General features: G+C 39.9%; 1 protein-coding gene across 1 annotated transcript in view; it reads right to left on the bottom strand.

The window, feature by feature from the left end:
• LIFR (LIF receptor subunit alpha) overlaps nucleotides 1-16,035 on the bottom strand; it is a 71,386-nt gene that overhangs the window by 29,238 nt on the left and 26,113 nt on the right. Inside the window, exons 4-7 of the mRNA XM_080803918.1 lie at nucleotides 14,685-14,824; nucleotides 8,223-8,386; nucleotides 2,849-3,023; nucleotides 765-1,019 (exon numbers count right to left, since the gene is read on the bottom strand). Coding sequence (XP_080660044.1) covers nucleotides 765-1,019; nucleotides 2,849-3,023; nucleotides 8,223-8,386; nucleotides 14,685-14,824 — 734 coding nt within the window. The remainder of the gene's footprint in view (nucleotides 1-764; nucleotides 1,020-2,848; nucleotides 3,024-8,222; nucleotides 8,387-14,684; nucleotides 14,825-16,035) is intronic.

Raw genomic sequence — 16,035 nt, 5'->3', positions numbered from 1 at the left:
TTAAAAAAAAAAAAAAAAAAAAATTTCCATAGCGCTTCTGACTCCCCTAGAACTTAACTCCTCGTAGTTTACTACTGACTAGAAGCCTGACCTACAACAAAGACAATTGATTAACACATATTTTGTATGTTGTATGTATTATTTACAATAAAGTAAGCTACAGAAAATGTTGAGAAAATGCATTTAAAGTACTGTACTGTAGTTACTGAAAAAAATCCATGTAGGGATGCCTGGGTGGCTCAGTCAGTTAACTGTGTGATGCATGTTCTCATCGCTCGTGAGATCGAGCCCCATGCCAAAAGTCTGCTTGAAGGTTCTCTTCCGCTGCCCCTCCCCCCCACCTCTTGCACATGGTTCTCTAAAATAAATAAATAAATCTTAAAAAAAAAATACATGTATAAGCGGACCCATGCAATTTGAACTTTTTTTGTTCAAGAGTCAACTACGTATGAAATAATTCCTAAGCAATGTAGGATTAAGAAATACATAAAAACTACCCTTGACTCAACAAAACTGTTAAATAAGAACTTAAAACTAAGCAGCTGGGTGTTTCCAATCTTATCACACAAGCTACATAAATACAAATATATAGAAAATGAGCTTAGAATGCATCCTAAAACAAGCAAAAATTTTGGTGCCTTCATATTTAAAAAAAAAAAAAAAAAAAAAAAAAAAAGGACTGCCCAGTCCCCAGAAATAGCATTAACGCTTTTAAAGAGGAGCAAATCAGATCAACAGGAACTCTTTTAATATTAAATACTTACATCCTGCGAAAATAACAGTCCCAAATATGTTATCTTCTGTTGTAAAAACCACATTTGTTCCACTATTAGCAGAAACAGAAATATTACGGATCTTGATCGCCACATTTTCCCCATCAAGATGGATAAGGGGACAATTTGTTTGGCCAATCTGTGCTGATAACACTTTTTCTTGAGTCACACAACAAAATATTATATCTGAGCCTACAAGTATCACTTTGTCTTGAGGAAAAACCTTAGTTTGGGAATCAGGTGACCCTAGAGAGAACAAAAGGAATTACAAATATTTTATAAGTCTTTTACCATAAAATAGCCCAGTGTATATAAAATATACTATAAAGTGTTTTATAGTAATGGTGGCCCAAAGGAGCTTTCAAAGGAGCAAGACATATATAAATAAAATGAAACCATGTATGTTTTATCGATTTATGGCTGATGATGGGGGGAGGTCGATGCCCATGGTCACAGGTTAGTATCTCAGAAGTCTGAAAGTTCACTCTAAATGGGCTTATAGCCACATGTGAAAAATCTACACCAAGGAAAAGTCACTCATTAAATAATTCCATTCCTTTGAAATGACTTCTATGTATTTAGGGCAGACTTCTTACTTTCCATCAGCCAGAATATATATTTAAGTACTCCCATCCTGAACAGCACTTCTTCTTTAACCCCAACTCTGTGCAGGTTAAAGCCACACCTCTGCTTTTATTTTCCTGTATGTCTGATCTTCTCATTATCTCTAGTTTTCTTTCTACCTACTACTATTTAATCTACCACAGTCTGGCTTCTAGCCCAACCATTCTACCGAAGTGGCTCGCTGACCTCTTTGCTCAGTCCAGTGGCCACTTCTCAGCCACCATTCCTTCCCACATCGACAGCATCGGGTAAGTTGCCTAAGTTCTAACATCTCAAAACTCCCTTCTCCTCTTGGGTTCTGTAGCGCCCTACTCTCCTGGGCTACTCTGAACCCTCTGGCTACTGTCCTCCACTTTGCTGCCTCTTTCTTCTTCTGTCCTACCCTTAGATAGTACAAGCTAGTAAGACATGTGTCCCTAGTCCCCATTTCTCTTTCCCTGAGCATGGTAACCTCTAGATTGAAACAATTTCGCATACATCTATGTTGATGACTCTCAGATATGTATCTCCAGCTCCTAGTAATCCCTTGGATACCAGACTTGTATTTCCCACTGCCTGAGACATCCCTACCCAGATACTTTACATACCTCAAGCTCAACATGTTAGAAATGAATTTATCTTTCCCACCAGAGTTATTCATGTATCTCCTGTTTCAGTGGAAGGCATCACCAGCCACTCAGCGGCCCAAACTAATAGTCATCTTTGACTCTATTTCTTGGTTACCAAATACGCAGTCAACTAATTTTAATTCTGTCCCTTCAGTGTTTTCACACCTTTTCCACCTTTTCATTTCCAGACCCAAGTGCCCTACTTTATGCTTCCATTGTCTTTTGCTGAACCACAACAAGATCCTTCTTGCTTATCCACGTGCTTCCAGTCCTGCCTTCCTGTGATCCATTTCTCCATGCGGTCACTAGAGTGGATAATCTATAATGATAATCAGCCTTTCGAAGGACTTCATTTCACTGTCAACTATTTTCCAGGCCTCTCTCATGTTACCAACATCCTACCTGCATATGAATTTCATTCAATGTACAGATGATTCAGGCATCCTTATGGATTGTCATGTTCTCTGCAATCAATTCTTCAGCTCACAGGGATCTGTTCTGTGGGCAAGAAACTAGAAGCCTTTTTTTTTTTTTTTTAATATAGACTTGATCTCAATAACACCTACATAAAATTTTTAAATGTTCTTCAACGCCTACCACAGTGATTTTCAAACTTGGATGGTTATGTAATCACTTTGGAAGATCTTTAAAAATACAGATTCCTGAATCCTAACTCAAGAGTTTTTGAATCAAAATGTTCTGGGACAGAGATCTGGGAGATCTCCCCAGATCCCTCACGAAGCTAAATGGCATTTGGAGAAGTGAAAGCTTACCCGAAACCTTACCCTTAAGCAAGACTAATCTCGTTCATTTGAAACGAAAGCTTTTTAAACAGAAGCTTACAAGAAACGTTCTTCAGTGGGCTCCAGTCACTCCACTCTTTGCGACCAGAGAAATGAAGATCGTCCACATAGCACCTAATTCCCACAGAGTGAGTGGTGCACTCCAAGGGCATGTCTGAGGTCCAACTCCAGTGGTGAACTGTATCTTTACCATTCACAGTCGTGTTGTGGGTCACCTAAAAAATGAACACAAACACCAAATGAGATTTCTAAGTAGTGATATGTTCTGCTTCCCTGTAGATTTAAAGAACACAATAGACAGTATACAACCACTAAGCTATAAAGGCTCGCCTTTTTGTACAACCATCTCAGTTTTCTATTAGGCGTAAAAGGAGAGTTACAGGGACAATAATCATGGTTCATTTGTTTACCTCTTTTTTAAAAATTCCAGTATAGTTAACATACAGTGTACTATTAGCCTCAGGTGTACGACATAATGACCCAACATTTGCATACACCAGTGTTCACTGTGCACTTCGGTGCACCTTCCTCAGCTTGAGGCTCCACTGCCTGATATACAGGATATTAATACTCCAGAACATTCAATACAGTTCACAGAGAAATGAACCACTGCCAAAACTGATCTCCATTTTTCGTCGAGAAAAAGCAATTAATGGGTTTGTACTCTCAAGAATTAAAGTCAAAGAAAGGAGCAGCATTTCAACAAAATAACTGTTTCAGATTAGGTTTTATGTGTGTTAACTGTTTAAAACTTTATTTTTAAATATGCAGCTTATAACAGGATGAAATATTAATCTCAACTGTGAAAAATGGGAAGGATTTCAATCAAATATCAAGGATCTACTAAAAGAAACCTTGGGAGCTCCAGCTAAAGACAACAGATTAAATAACTATATTTCCTTCTCTCTTCTGAAATCTTTCTAAAACAAAAGTACGCAGATTTTTTTTTTTAAAGGCATAGAGGCACAAAGGCAAAAAAAAAAAAAAAGAAGAAGAAGAAGAAGAAGAAACATCATCAATGAAATTCTGGATCCTGGAGAGCTGATAGACAATAGTTAACGGACTCTGAAGACCTGAGAAAGCTGAATCTTAAGCCCCCAATGGAAAATGCAGAAACAACCTGATTTTTATCACAGAAATGCCAAAGGGCTCAGAGAGGGGCTCTACCAGGCTCCCCTGGAAATGCACGGTGAAGGTGTGGCGCAGAACAGAAGACTGCCTGAAAGCTTTTCAAGGAGACGTTAGACACCCAGAGATCCCTCCCACATTCTGTGCTACTGAAAGACCACCCTTCTCCATCTTGGCAGAATGGAGATTTATGATCTGGAAAAGTACAACAGAACACCTCTGGAATGAAGAACCTCAGAAAGAGTGGAGAATGGGGAATACTGTACCAAAAACAAGGGAATTGCTAACCTATGCACTAGGAAGGCTGGGGTGCTCCTGCCTTCTTCTCCTACTCAGCCCCCAGGATACAGATGGCAGAGTTGCCACTTACCAGTCAGGGATCTAAATAAACTTTTCTGGGGCATATGAACAGGTCAAGGAAAAAAACCTAGAATAATTATTAAGGTTTTGCCAACTTGATAGGCCATCTTAATCACCTATGATGAAGCCCCACTCGAAAGTCCCTGGACAAGACACAAAAGTTCCAATTAGATTAAAAAAAAAAAATTAAGAGCCACTCACCTAAATATGAGCAGCAACCAGGATGACCAGAAATTGGAGAAAAAGTTCTAACATGAGAGTCAAAGATCAAAATAAGAAAGGAGAAAGAGTAAGTCAAAGAAACTGACTACACAGAAAGAAAAAAAATAACTGATATCCTCAGAGATGAGATACTGCATCCATAAAACGAACAAAAAGAAGAGACAAAAAGGATCACTCATACATTAAAAAAATCTATTAATAAAAAATGCAAAAAACTCAAAAGCAGGAATGCAAGATAATGTTTAAGAAAAACTGTTAAGAAAACAGAGCAAAATAAAATTACAGACAGAAAATGGGACAATTAAGAACATTAGAGGACCAGTGTAGAAGGTCCAATTTCTGAAGAAAAAGTTTCTAAGGAAAAAAAAAAAAAAGGAGAAAACAGTTATGAAGGAATCAAAGCCATAAGACCTACAATAAGGAGATTCCCTAAGCTGAGAAACATGTGTTTTCAGACTGGAAGGGGCCCAATGACTGTCTAGTACAAGAAAGAAAGATAGATCCACAAGAAGAAACAAATGGAACAATGTCTTCCAAATCTTGAGAAAATCCCCTAACCTACAATTCTATACCCAGCTAGAGTAGAAATCATGAGTGAGTGTAAAAGAGACACTTTTAGAAATGTTATGTCTTAATGAATTCATCAGGTAGCATTTTACACTCCCATCAGAAATGTATGAAAGTTCCAATTGTTCTGCATCTTCTCAAGATTTGGAATCGACGGTCTTAAAAATTTTGCTGGTAACCTATTTAAATTTAAAAAATAGTGTATCTGCAAGCTACCATTAAAGGCAGCAGGTAGTATTGACAATAAATAGCAAATACCTACTAGAATATATGCTTCCACCAAAATGAGGAAGAGGAAAAATTTTTTAAAAAGGGGATCCACTATAAGAGGGGGCACCTGGGTGGCTCAGTGGGTTAAAAAAAAGGGGGGATCCATTACAAGAAAAAGTAAAAGGAATCCCCTAGATGATGATGGAGACCCCTTGGACCACAACTTCCTAGAAATGTGCCAAAAAACCCAAAGAGGTTTGTCCTAAATGACTTGTGGGTATACCTAGGTATCAATCCCTCCAACCCAGGGTTGGCTGGCAGGAGAGGACACTGCTGCAGCTTCTGAGAAACCTCCGGCCGCAAGGGTCCTCAGCTTTCTACCACACTCCTGCTACACAGACACTGTACCTATGTGAACCCTATGTAAGCAGGATCGAGAAGTCAGTCAGAAGGCCTCCGAGAGAGCTATTCACAAACATACAGCTGATAAAATACTCGTGTGTCTGAACACTTCAGCAGGAGATTCATAAAACTTGGAGATTCCGAAGGATTAAATTAATGGGGCATAAAAATTAAACTGAAAATACAAGACATGACAAGAAGCTGTACCCCCGAAAAGGAAAACAGTAGTATATGCTGCTTGGTTTAGCTGTGGGTAGTGTTTATATAACCATAACACAAATAATGAATGCCAGTCTACCACACGTTATCACAGTATTATAGAAAAATACTGGAGAAAAGATGGGAAATATGAGAGAGAGACAGGGACAGACAGCGAGTGAGCTCTCCAGTATGCGCATGTGTGCTCCCTGGCCAGGAGGTGACAGGACGAAATTCTCATCTCCGACTGTTAACATTGCTCAAAACTGTAAAGAAAAATTAAGGAAGAACAACATAAGCATGCTACCCGGACAACAGAAATATGTAACAGAAGAATTAGCTAGAAGAACTGAAACCTGCTGTTTACTGGAAAGTAAAATGGGAGGGGCCGGGGGGGGTGCGGCAGAGATCCCTGGTGTCACACCCACCCTGGTCCCCACAGCACCCAGCTTCCATACCCATATGGGAGGCCAAGAGCAAAAACCATCATGTTCTAATTGAAACACCAATGTACAGTATGCTTTGTTCTTACACAATCACAAAATAGTATCAAAGTGACAGGGCATAAGCAGCTCTGCCTCAAATGATATCGATAACATATAAAAAGAAGGGTCACATTTTACTACAGATCTGCATCACTTGCCCTCTCAAGTTTCACTTTTTAAAAATTCATTTGTTCTATCTCTGTTTTTCTGGCCTGTTGCTCTGTATTTCTCCGTACAAAGATTTTTCTTCAAAGATCGGATCCTACTCTGCCGCTGCCATCTTGTGATGCATCTTGTGGCAATGAGTTATAGGATCCTGAAAATGGAATTTCCATTCCCTTATGCTGGATTTCACTTACACTGCAAATAGTAGCCCCCAAATGAAATACTGACAACTAGTAGGCATTCAGCAGCTTTACAGGTACTGTGATCATTTACTGAAGTAGATACTTGGCACCACTTTACAAATGAGAAAAAGGAGGTTTTGGAAAGTTACCCAAAGCCAATAATAGGTAACTCACCCAGCACAAAATGTCAGCCATCATAAAGAGCTACACAGTCCAATTTTAGATAAGCAATAGTTTCAAGGCAACAAGGGTAGAGCTCTATCAAAGCTACTTGCAAATTAGGCTGACAGGAAAGAACTGCCAAGAGCATTTTAGGCTGAGGTAATTAGGATGGGCTGTAAAATGAGGGGTTGAATTTGACTCAGGTCTTGAAGTGTACATTCAATTAGCACAGGTGTAAAGGAAGGGAAGGCATCTTACACAAAAATAAACATATCTATTTTGTAACAGAAACTGTAGTGGTTAGTTAAGAAAGAGCACAGACTGTAACTCTGAGTCCTGGCTCCACTACTTCCTGTCTTCCTGTGTCTCTGGAGCTTCATCTCGAAAATGGAGATGATGCTGATGGTGCCTCCCTCAGGGGTCTGTGGTGAGGATGCAGAGAACCACACACGGAGCATTTAGAGCAGTGTCAGCAACGCGGAAGCACCAGATGCCCGAAGCTACAGTTATGGCCGCTGCTAACTTAGGAAGCTAATACACACAGTGTCAGAAAGGAACACCATGACAACCACCATGTACTAGAGAGTAATTCTTTATCTTTACAATCTAGCTTATCTCTATACTTAGGCAAATAACTGTAAAATCATGAGCTAGTCTTCTAATTCTGAAATCTATAACTAAGCATATTCAAATCCACTGAGGAAAAGAAAAAAAGGACAAAAGAGGGAATTCCCATACACCCACTGTCAAAACTTTTCACTACTATTCCTCATTCTCCTTTAGATTAAGAGGAAACTAAAGACAGATTATATAAGGAAACCATTTACCAACAAAACTTTTAAAAGTAAGAGGAAAAAAAAGTATTAAATGTAAAAACGTTATTTCAGATTCAGATAAATTCAACCTTAAAATTTCTCAACAATTACTATAACTATGTTTCAAACACTTTTATGTTTATAGTATTAGACAAAAATTAAATAGTACATTTTATGTATACATTTATTTCATGTATGTAAAAACATGTACATAGAAAAGCTGGACAGAAACACAAAAATAACATTTACTGTGGTCAAGTGGTAGAATCATGAATTATTCCTCCCTTAATTTCCTAAATTTACTATAATTAATAAGTTATATGTTATTTTAAGTTATACATTATTTTAGTAAGTGATTTGAGTAACAGCACATAGTTTTTAATGAACCCTGAAAGGATATCTGATCTATGTCCTTAACAATGTTAAGAGTTCACTATATCACCTTAAAAATCTTTTAAAAATTACTTGGCTTCTTTAATGTCACAGGAAAAAAAAAATCTATTTTGGTTCAAACTTACTAATTTTATGACTTCCTTATTTTCTTTACGTAGAATTTTAATTTCCCAGATGACACTTAAGTGATGTGGAAAAACAGAACCCCTGTCATTCCACTTTAGGTGTAATGTGGAAGTTGAGAAATCAGCAGACAAATTCAAGATCTCTGGAGTGTCCGGAATTAAAGCTTCAAAAAAGAAAACAAAAAACACGACTTAGTAAAATAAGTAATTATTTTTCATATTGTAATTCCATTCATCAACTACTTTTAAACTCCATTCCTTCTTGACCAAAAATGATCAAGAACAAAAAACAAACTCCGGGGGCACCTGGGTGGCTCAGGTGGTTAAGCATGTGACCCTTGATTGCGGCTCAGGTTGTGACGGGGTTGTGAGACTGAGCCCCACATCCAGCTCTACACTGGTCATGGAGCCTGCTCAAGGTTCTGTCTCCTGGGGCGCCTGGGTGGCTCAGTGCGCCTGGGTGGCTCAGTGGGTTAAAGCCTCTGCCTTCGGCTCAGGTCATGATCCCAGGGTCCTGGCATCGAGCCCCCGCATCGGGCTCTGTGCTCGGCAGGGAGCCTGCTTCCCCCTCCCTCTCTGCCTGCCTCTCTGCCTACTTGTGATCTCTGTCTGTCAAATAAATAAATAAATATATTTAAACAAACAAACAAACAAAAGATTCTGTCTCCTTCCACTGCTCGGTGGGGGGGGGGGGGGCAAATTCTCAAAGCGTGCTGAAAAAAATGAATATACGTATTTATTTGCATAAGCAACTCCCAATGATTCAACTGTCAAATCTGAGAAAATTATCAAATCCTAGTAAGTCTTCTAATACAAATAACCACCACGTTCCCATAAAACTCTAGTGTCATCAGTCTGGAATCTGTAAGGAGGCAACATCAGAGAGAAGTAAAGGAGTTTCCTCCGTATGACTGTGCCTTAGGCCTAAGAAAATGACAGAATATGGAAAGCCTGTTCTCGCGGAGCTTTCCGTCCATTTTTTCTGCAGCCTTCCCACTCACCTGGCGGTGTCAGAGCCCCTGATGCTGGCGGAAGTCACCCACTTTGGGATGCTATGAGCCATTCCTGGTTTAGGGAGCTGTGAACAGCAGCAAAACCACAGAAATGGCCAAGGCACCGAGTGGGGGAGCCAACAGGGTACTGTGCAGATGTGGGCAATACTCTGCAGGGTAAGGAAGTCCTCCAGAAAGGCTAGGTGAGCTGTTGGCATGCAGTGCAGCGCAGGGGGCTGAGCAAGATAAGGCGGTTAAGTGGGAGACCACTGGGGAAAGGCTGACCAAAGCAGCAAGGCCAGAGATCATGAAGCCCTGCCATGTCCACGAGGGGTATGGAAAAGAGAAACAACTCTGATACGCGTTTCAAGAAATGACGATCAAAGAAATGAAGGGTTAGTAATAAGAAAGGGAAACATCTAAGATTTCCTCAAGTTTCCACCCTAGAAACCAGGCAAAGGAATCACGGACATTGTGAAGAAATAATAGAGACAGGCTATGGGTGACCAAGTGTCAGGGAGGGACAGAGAGAGGTTTAGTGAGTGGAGGGGTCTGGCGACAGCGAGTGAGAATGCGGCCCATCAACACCACGGACACAGACTCAAGAGGAACTCTGAGTGCAGCTGAAGAAACACACTCGAACTCAGGACTCAAAGGGGCCAAAGCTTGCCTGAGAGCGGAGAGCTACCAACAGTCACACCTTCCAGGCACCAGAGAACCCCAGCAAGAATCCTGAGAAGCAGAAGGAAACCAGAGAACCCCAGCACAGCTGAGACTAAAAGAAATGGGTTGTCATTTAGGCCAAATCAGAGAGAAGAGTGAGAAAAGGCCACCAGCATTGGGGAGGGTCTGGTCATTGGTGGGAAATACAAAAGGTAAAGGAAAAGAAAAACAAACATGCTCAAGGATACAGTAGCTCACAGACAGAAAATGGTAAATTAAAAAAAAAAAAAAAGGCAGAGAAAGTAAAGTATTCTTTAAAATCTCCAAGTCTATCTACAAGGGATGGGTAAATTACTCCAATAGTTTGGATCAATGAAAAACATGTAAGGTGTGACCCTGTTCCATTGTATGAGACGCAGGCTTTGTGGTATGAAGGGCAGACAACGCGGGGACTCTGTCTTCCACGTTCTCTCTTCTGATCCCGGTAAGTGAACCAGAGATGTCCAGAGACGTGCACCCCTGGGCCACCCCTACCCCAGCACCGCCCTATGCAGCACAAGGGCAGCTCAGAAGAGTCCTGGCAAGCCCAGACTGCAGGACTTCACAGAGCTGGGGTGGCTGAGTGTGCTAAGCAATAAAAATGGCAGAGCAAACCAACATAAATTAGTCTTGGAATTTAAAAATAAGTTCTTGGGATGCCTGAGTGGCTCAGCCGGTTAAGCCACTGCCTTCGGCTCAGGTCATGATCCCAGGGTCCTAAAATATATGTACATATGAGATATATACATATATAGATAGATAGATATAGATATCTATAGATATAGATATAGATATAGATATCTATCTATCTATCTATATACATCATATAGATATATATAGATAGATAAATAGATATCTATATAGATATCTATATATATCATATAGATATAGATATCTATCTATCTATATATATATATCATATATACTTATTTATATATATTTACATGTATTTATTTACATACACACACACACAGAACCCGTGTCAGACTCCTTGCTCAGCAGGGAGCCAGCTTCTCTCTGCCTCTGCCCACTTGTGCTCTCTCTCTCTGAAAAATAAATAAAATCTTAAAAAAAAAAAAGTTATTCTTCATAAATTTAACTAAGATGTGCTGACCACAGCGCTCTACACTGGATCTGTATAAAATACTTACAACTGCACAGGAAATCGGACCTGTGGCTTCAAAACCTAAGCACCATACAGCAAGTCAATGGCTCTACAGCTACGGAAGGACAGTGGGGGATGCTTCACAGGACAGATTTCAAGTGGGAGGAACCACTGCATCACACACCGGAAACTCATGTAACAAATGCTGCACGTTAACTAACTGGAATTAAAATAAAAACTTAATAAAACAAAACAAAACAAAAAAAACAGAAGGAACAAAAAGGAGGAGCAAGAAGCTGTCTTGGTGCCAGGAGAGGGAAAGCTGAAGGTGCCAGTGTGACCACGGAGCAGTGGCTTTGAAGAACACAATTCTTTCAAATGCTTCGGGCTGTCATGATATAGTAACTTCAAAATTATGTGTTGAGCACTTACAAGTACGGGAGCACTTACATGAAGGCAATATTCATCTATTATTAAATGCTCCTTCCCTGGAAAGTACACGTAATTTACATTTTATCTCAACAGAAGTGGGCTCTTCTTTAAAACACAAGTCATAGCCAGTATTTAAGCTAAAAGACAGTAACAATCACAATTACGCAAATGAAAGGATTACACACACACACACACACACACACATTTTCCACTACTTCATAGTACACTTCCTCACAATAAAATGGAAGTTTCCCTAAGATCGCACGTACTATTATTTGCATTTCTTTCCAGCTAAAATAGACACTTGAGGAAAATATTAACTTGCTTTCTAGAAGACAGGAACTTTTCAGCTGGGAAAACAGTCTAATCACTTGTGTTTGTTTATTTTTTAAGGCTGGTACATCTTTATCCATACCCTCCATGCTCTGTTTAAACATCAGAGGACGGGAGCTTTCCCAGCTCATTTATAGGATCCACATTATTGATTTTGTCTCAGCCAGATCCATATTTTCAGGTTATTTTAAGAAACTTAAAAAGAAACTTACAAAGACTTATTTTTGTGTTTGCCCTTGTCAATTAGAAGCATATTATGTATATGCGCATATATTAAATACTTTGATTTATATGCATGGTATTTATTTATATTTTCTGGAGAAAACGTTAATTTCTCATACTTTTCTTCAGTAGCAAAATGCCAAAAAACCCAGATCCTCTAACGCACAGGTACAGTACCCTTTCCTAGCTTCTCCCCAACACAGTAGGTACTCGAAGATCTGCTGATGCATCTACCTCCCTTTTATATTCATCTAGTGTGCTTTTCAATTTTTTTATCAGTATTATCACAGTAGTAATGGTGATATCTTATTACTTGGATACTGTTAATCTAATATTCTAATCAGAATCAGACTCAGTAATATTAAAACTGCTATCAACAAATTACATGAGTTCGTAAAAACAAGGAACTATTCATCTATTAAGTCATCTAGCATCTGTCTTGATTTGTCCTTCTAATTCTTTCTGTCAAACACTATCATCTTCAAGTAACTTCCCTGCCAAAACCTTCTCCTCACCTCTTGAAAAATCAGACAACACAAACTGGCTCTCTGACAGAGTCCTGGGGAATTTTTTAAAAACCTGGAATAAAATTAAGTTAGATTCCTTATACCGTACTACAAAATAATTCCAGATGGGTAAAAGATTTAAACTGAGCATGATAACAAAACCAAAAGCTCGAAGAAAAAGAGTGGAAGATTCTATTTATATAAAAATGAAATCCATGAAGTTTACTCAGAAAATTATTTGTAGCAAATATGATAGAATTAATAACCATAATATAGAGAGCTCTTGTGGAACCAATGAGGGAAAGGCCGAGGTTCAACACAAGAGAAAACTGAGAAAGGATATAGACCGGAAAAGAATAAAAACTACTGGTAACTTTTTTAAAATAAGTAATCACAAAACAATTTGCAAAAACAAAGTGCTATAACTGGGGGGCCATCAGAATGAAATGGCAAAACTAAGAGAAATGGACAACACCCAGTCTTGGCAAGAAGTAAAGAACAGGGTGCCCCTCTAATAGGATGTTTGTGGAAATGCAAAGAGACTCCAAGTTTTAGAAAACAACTGGCAACGGGTATCAAAAGTTCTAACAAGGGGAAATCTTTACTGCAGCATTCCCAATTTTAGGAATTTAGCCTAATGAAATCATCACACAAATTAGAAAACATACATGTGCAAAACATGTTCATTAAAGCATTGGTTATAATACTGAAAAACCAGAAATAAAAATCTCAATGTTAATTATCAATCACGTAACATAATAATGGCATTCAATGGGATACTATGCAGCCTATAAAAATGATACAGATTTAGATAAACTGAAAAATCTGCATCTTCTGTTAAGCAGGTTATAAAGTAGTATGAACCTTACTGTTTACATGTATATGAACAGAGAATATATTTAAGTGTTTTAACAGTATTGCTCTGTGGGTATTGAGATCATGGCTGATGCGTACAAAACATTCTCACATGGATCGCACATTCAGCTGTAGAAAGAAATTAACCAACATGGCTTCTCTCTCTAGATCTTGAAAGGCAGTGAGACAGATGCGAAGTTCCTGGAAAGCTTGCTTTGTTATTATCCTTTCGGAATCTGTTCTATCTCAGACGCAGACCACTCCAAACAGGCATCTTATCCATGAAATTGGACAGGTCACCAAGTTAATTATATTTTTTCCCCTGTTTCAAAGTCAGTCATCCTTGTAAGTCTCATTATAATGTCATTATGCCATGCCATGATAGTTGTCAGCAGAGAATAAACCCACCTCCCCCACCAGGGAGAGTCAAGGCTCCTGGGGTTTCTAAGGTCTCACTGTGTAGCCAAACCTCCATCTCCATCAGCCTGGGTCTAGTTCACGACTCCACTCAGCCTGTTACCTAGGTCATAGGCACTGAATCAACACCTCTGTAAAAGTTGCCTGTCACGTGTAAGTCAGTGGCTAGGCGCTGGGTGTAAAGAGAAACTTCCTGTCCTACTGAACCTATTCTCTTGCAGAAGTGACCACTTAAGTGCCTTATCACATAATACGTTAGTAATTCAACTGTGAGAAATGCCACAAAGGAGAAGACACATTGCCTAAGGGAATGTTGATAAAGGAACTGGGTCTCCTCTGGGAGGGCAGGGTCAAAGACTACTTCCTACAGCAGGGGACACATGAAAAATTCTGGAAGGTATGCAGGAATCAATGAGGCGAACAGGTGTCGAGAAAGTAGCCAAATGTGGAAAGGATCGTGAACTCTGTGACATCTACTCTGATTGACTAGACGACAGCCCGCTTCCTTCCCAATCTTGGGTGTTCTCTAGAAGCCACAGTATGGCTGCTGGGGAAAAGCAAGCATTAGTCTAACAACTGAAATTCAAAAGAAGAGTAAATTTCTGCCAATTTTATAAAGCACTGCAATGCTAAGCACAAAGGCACTGTGCTGAGTTCTTTTATCTTTTTTTTTCCTTAAAGATTTTATTAATTAATATCTGAGAGAGACTGAAAGCAAGAGAGAACACAGAGGGAGAGGGGGAAGCAGAGTCACCACGAGCAGTGAGCCTGATGAGGGGCTCCATCCCAGGTCCCTGAGACTGTGACCTGAGCCAAAGGCAGACACTTAACCCACCGAGCCACCCAGGTGATCCTGTGCCGAGTTATTTTCAAGGCAATTTTCTTTTCAAATACTTACAAACATTTTTTTCATTTAGTGTGAATTTACTTAGAAGATTTCCAAAACCATACAGACGGTTTATTGTTATTTCATGATCACCAGGTGGAAGAGCAGGGATCTTAGTATTTGTTTTCTCTGACTGATAACAAGAATGAGACCTGCAATAGAAAAAAAAAATCCAATTTTAATTAGTGGATAAAACCAACAGTGCAATTTTCACAGAAACATGACTAACAGAAAATGCGCTGGAAAATACTTTCTTTCGTACAAAACCACAATAGGTTATACTGCCTTTTAAGACGGAAAAAGGGGAGGTCGATTTAAGTCCATCAACGTGGAGGATGAATAACCAGACTGTACCAGAAAGCCAAGTGATAAGCAGGGATGATTATTTCAAGGAACTCCGGATTCTGGCATGCCCTTCATACTTCCCCAACCTTCCCTCTGCAGCCTTTCCTAGCACCGCGCATGCTCGCCCCACTACAGCCCTGCACTTCTATATAAGACCATCATGCGGTCTCAGGCTGAGACGGTGCTCCACAGGTACTGCGGATGGGCATGAAACTGGCTGCTTGTGGCCCCTCAGACACACACCTCAGTCTGTCGGCTGCTCTCTGTTCTGGTCGAAGTTTCAATGGGAACAACACCTTCTGCTTTCAAAACTCTGCCAGTTCCCCACCCATTATCCCTTCAGCAAAAGTTGTTTTTTTCCTCCTTGGTTCCATGGTCTTTTACGTTCACATTTACATTATTTTTATGGCTATTCATCCATCCATATATATATATTTTTTTAATCCATATTTCTAACGTCCCATACAAATCTGAGTTCAAGAAGAGGGACTCTGTGGTGTCTCGGGTGACCCTGCCCAGCACCCCGCACAGACCTCCTCACGTTCTTTACTCAGGGCTCCTGACTTAACCAGGGCGGCTCCCCTCCTGTCACCCTCACAGAGGGAGGCTTCCTTAGCTGCCAGTAACACAAAAGCCCTGGAATTCGCTAAATCATGCTATTTCATACATTATGTTCTTCCAGGCTGGAATGTCTTTCTGTCCTTTTTCTGAGAAACTGGGTCTTCACACTCCACAATCACACCTCAGACAGCCTCTCTGGAGGCCCACACCACTCAGTCAATGCGCCCTTCACCTATAATTTCCGCCGGCACCCACAGTGATTTGTTTCTTGTGAACTCCTGGAGAGCCAGAACAGCTTCCTCTCACTGTGGCCTGAGGTAGTCATTCATGCTATTTACCAAATTTTTCAGGTTCTCCCCTTCTGGTTTCACAGCAGGCCTATACTTCCGGCTCCTTGAAAGCAAGGCAGGTGGTAGGGCTTTATTTGCAGAGACATGTGAGTGAAAGTCACATCTGT

Source organism: Martes martes (genome assembly GCF_963455335.1).
Source record: "Martes martes genome assembly, chromosome: 5".
NCBI classification, from domain to species: Eukaryota; Metazoa; Chordata; class Mammalia; order Carnivora; family Mustelidae; genus Martes; species Martes martes.
Note: the sequence above shows the minus strand (reverse complement) of the source record. Positions and strands in the feature narration are given on the sequence as shown.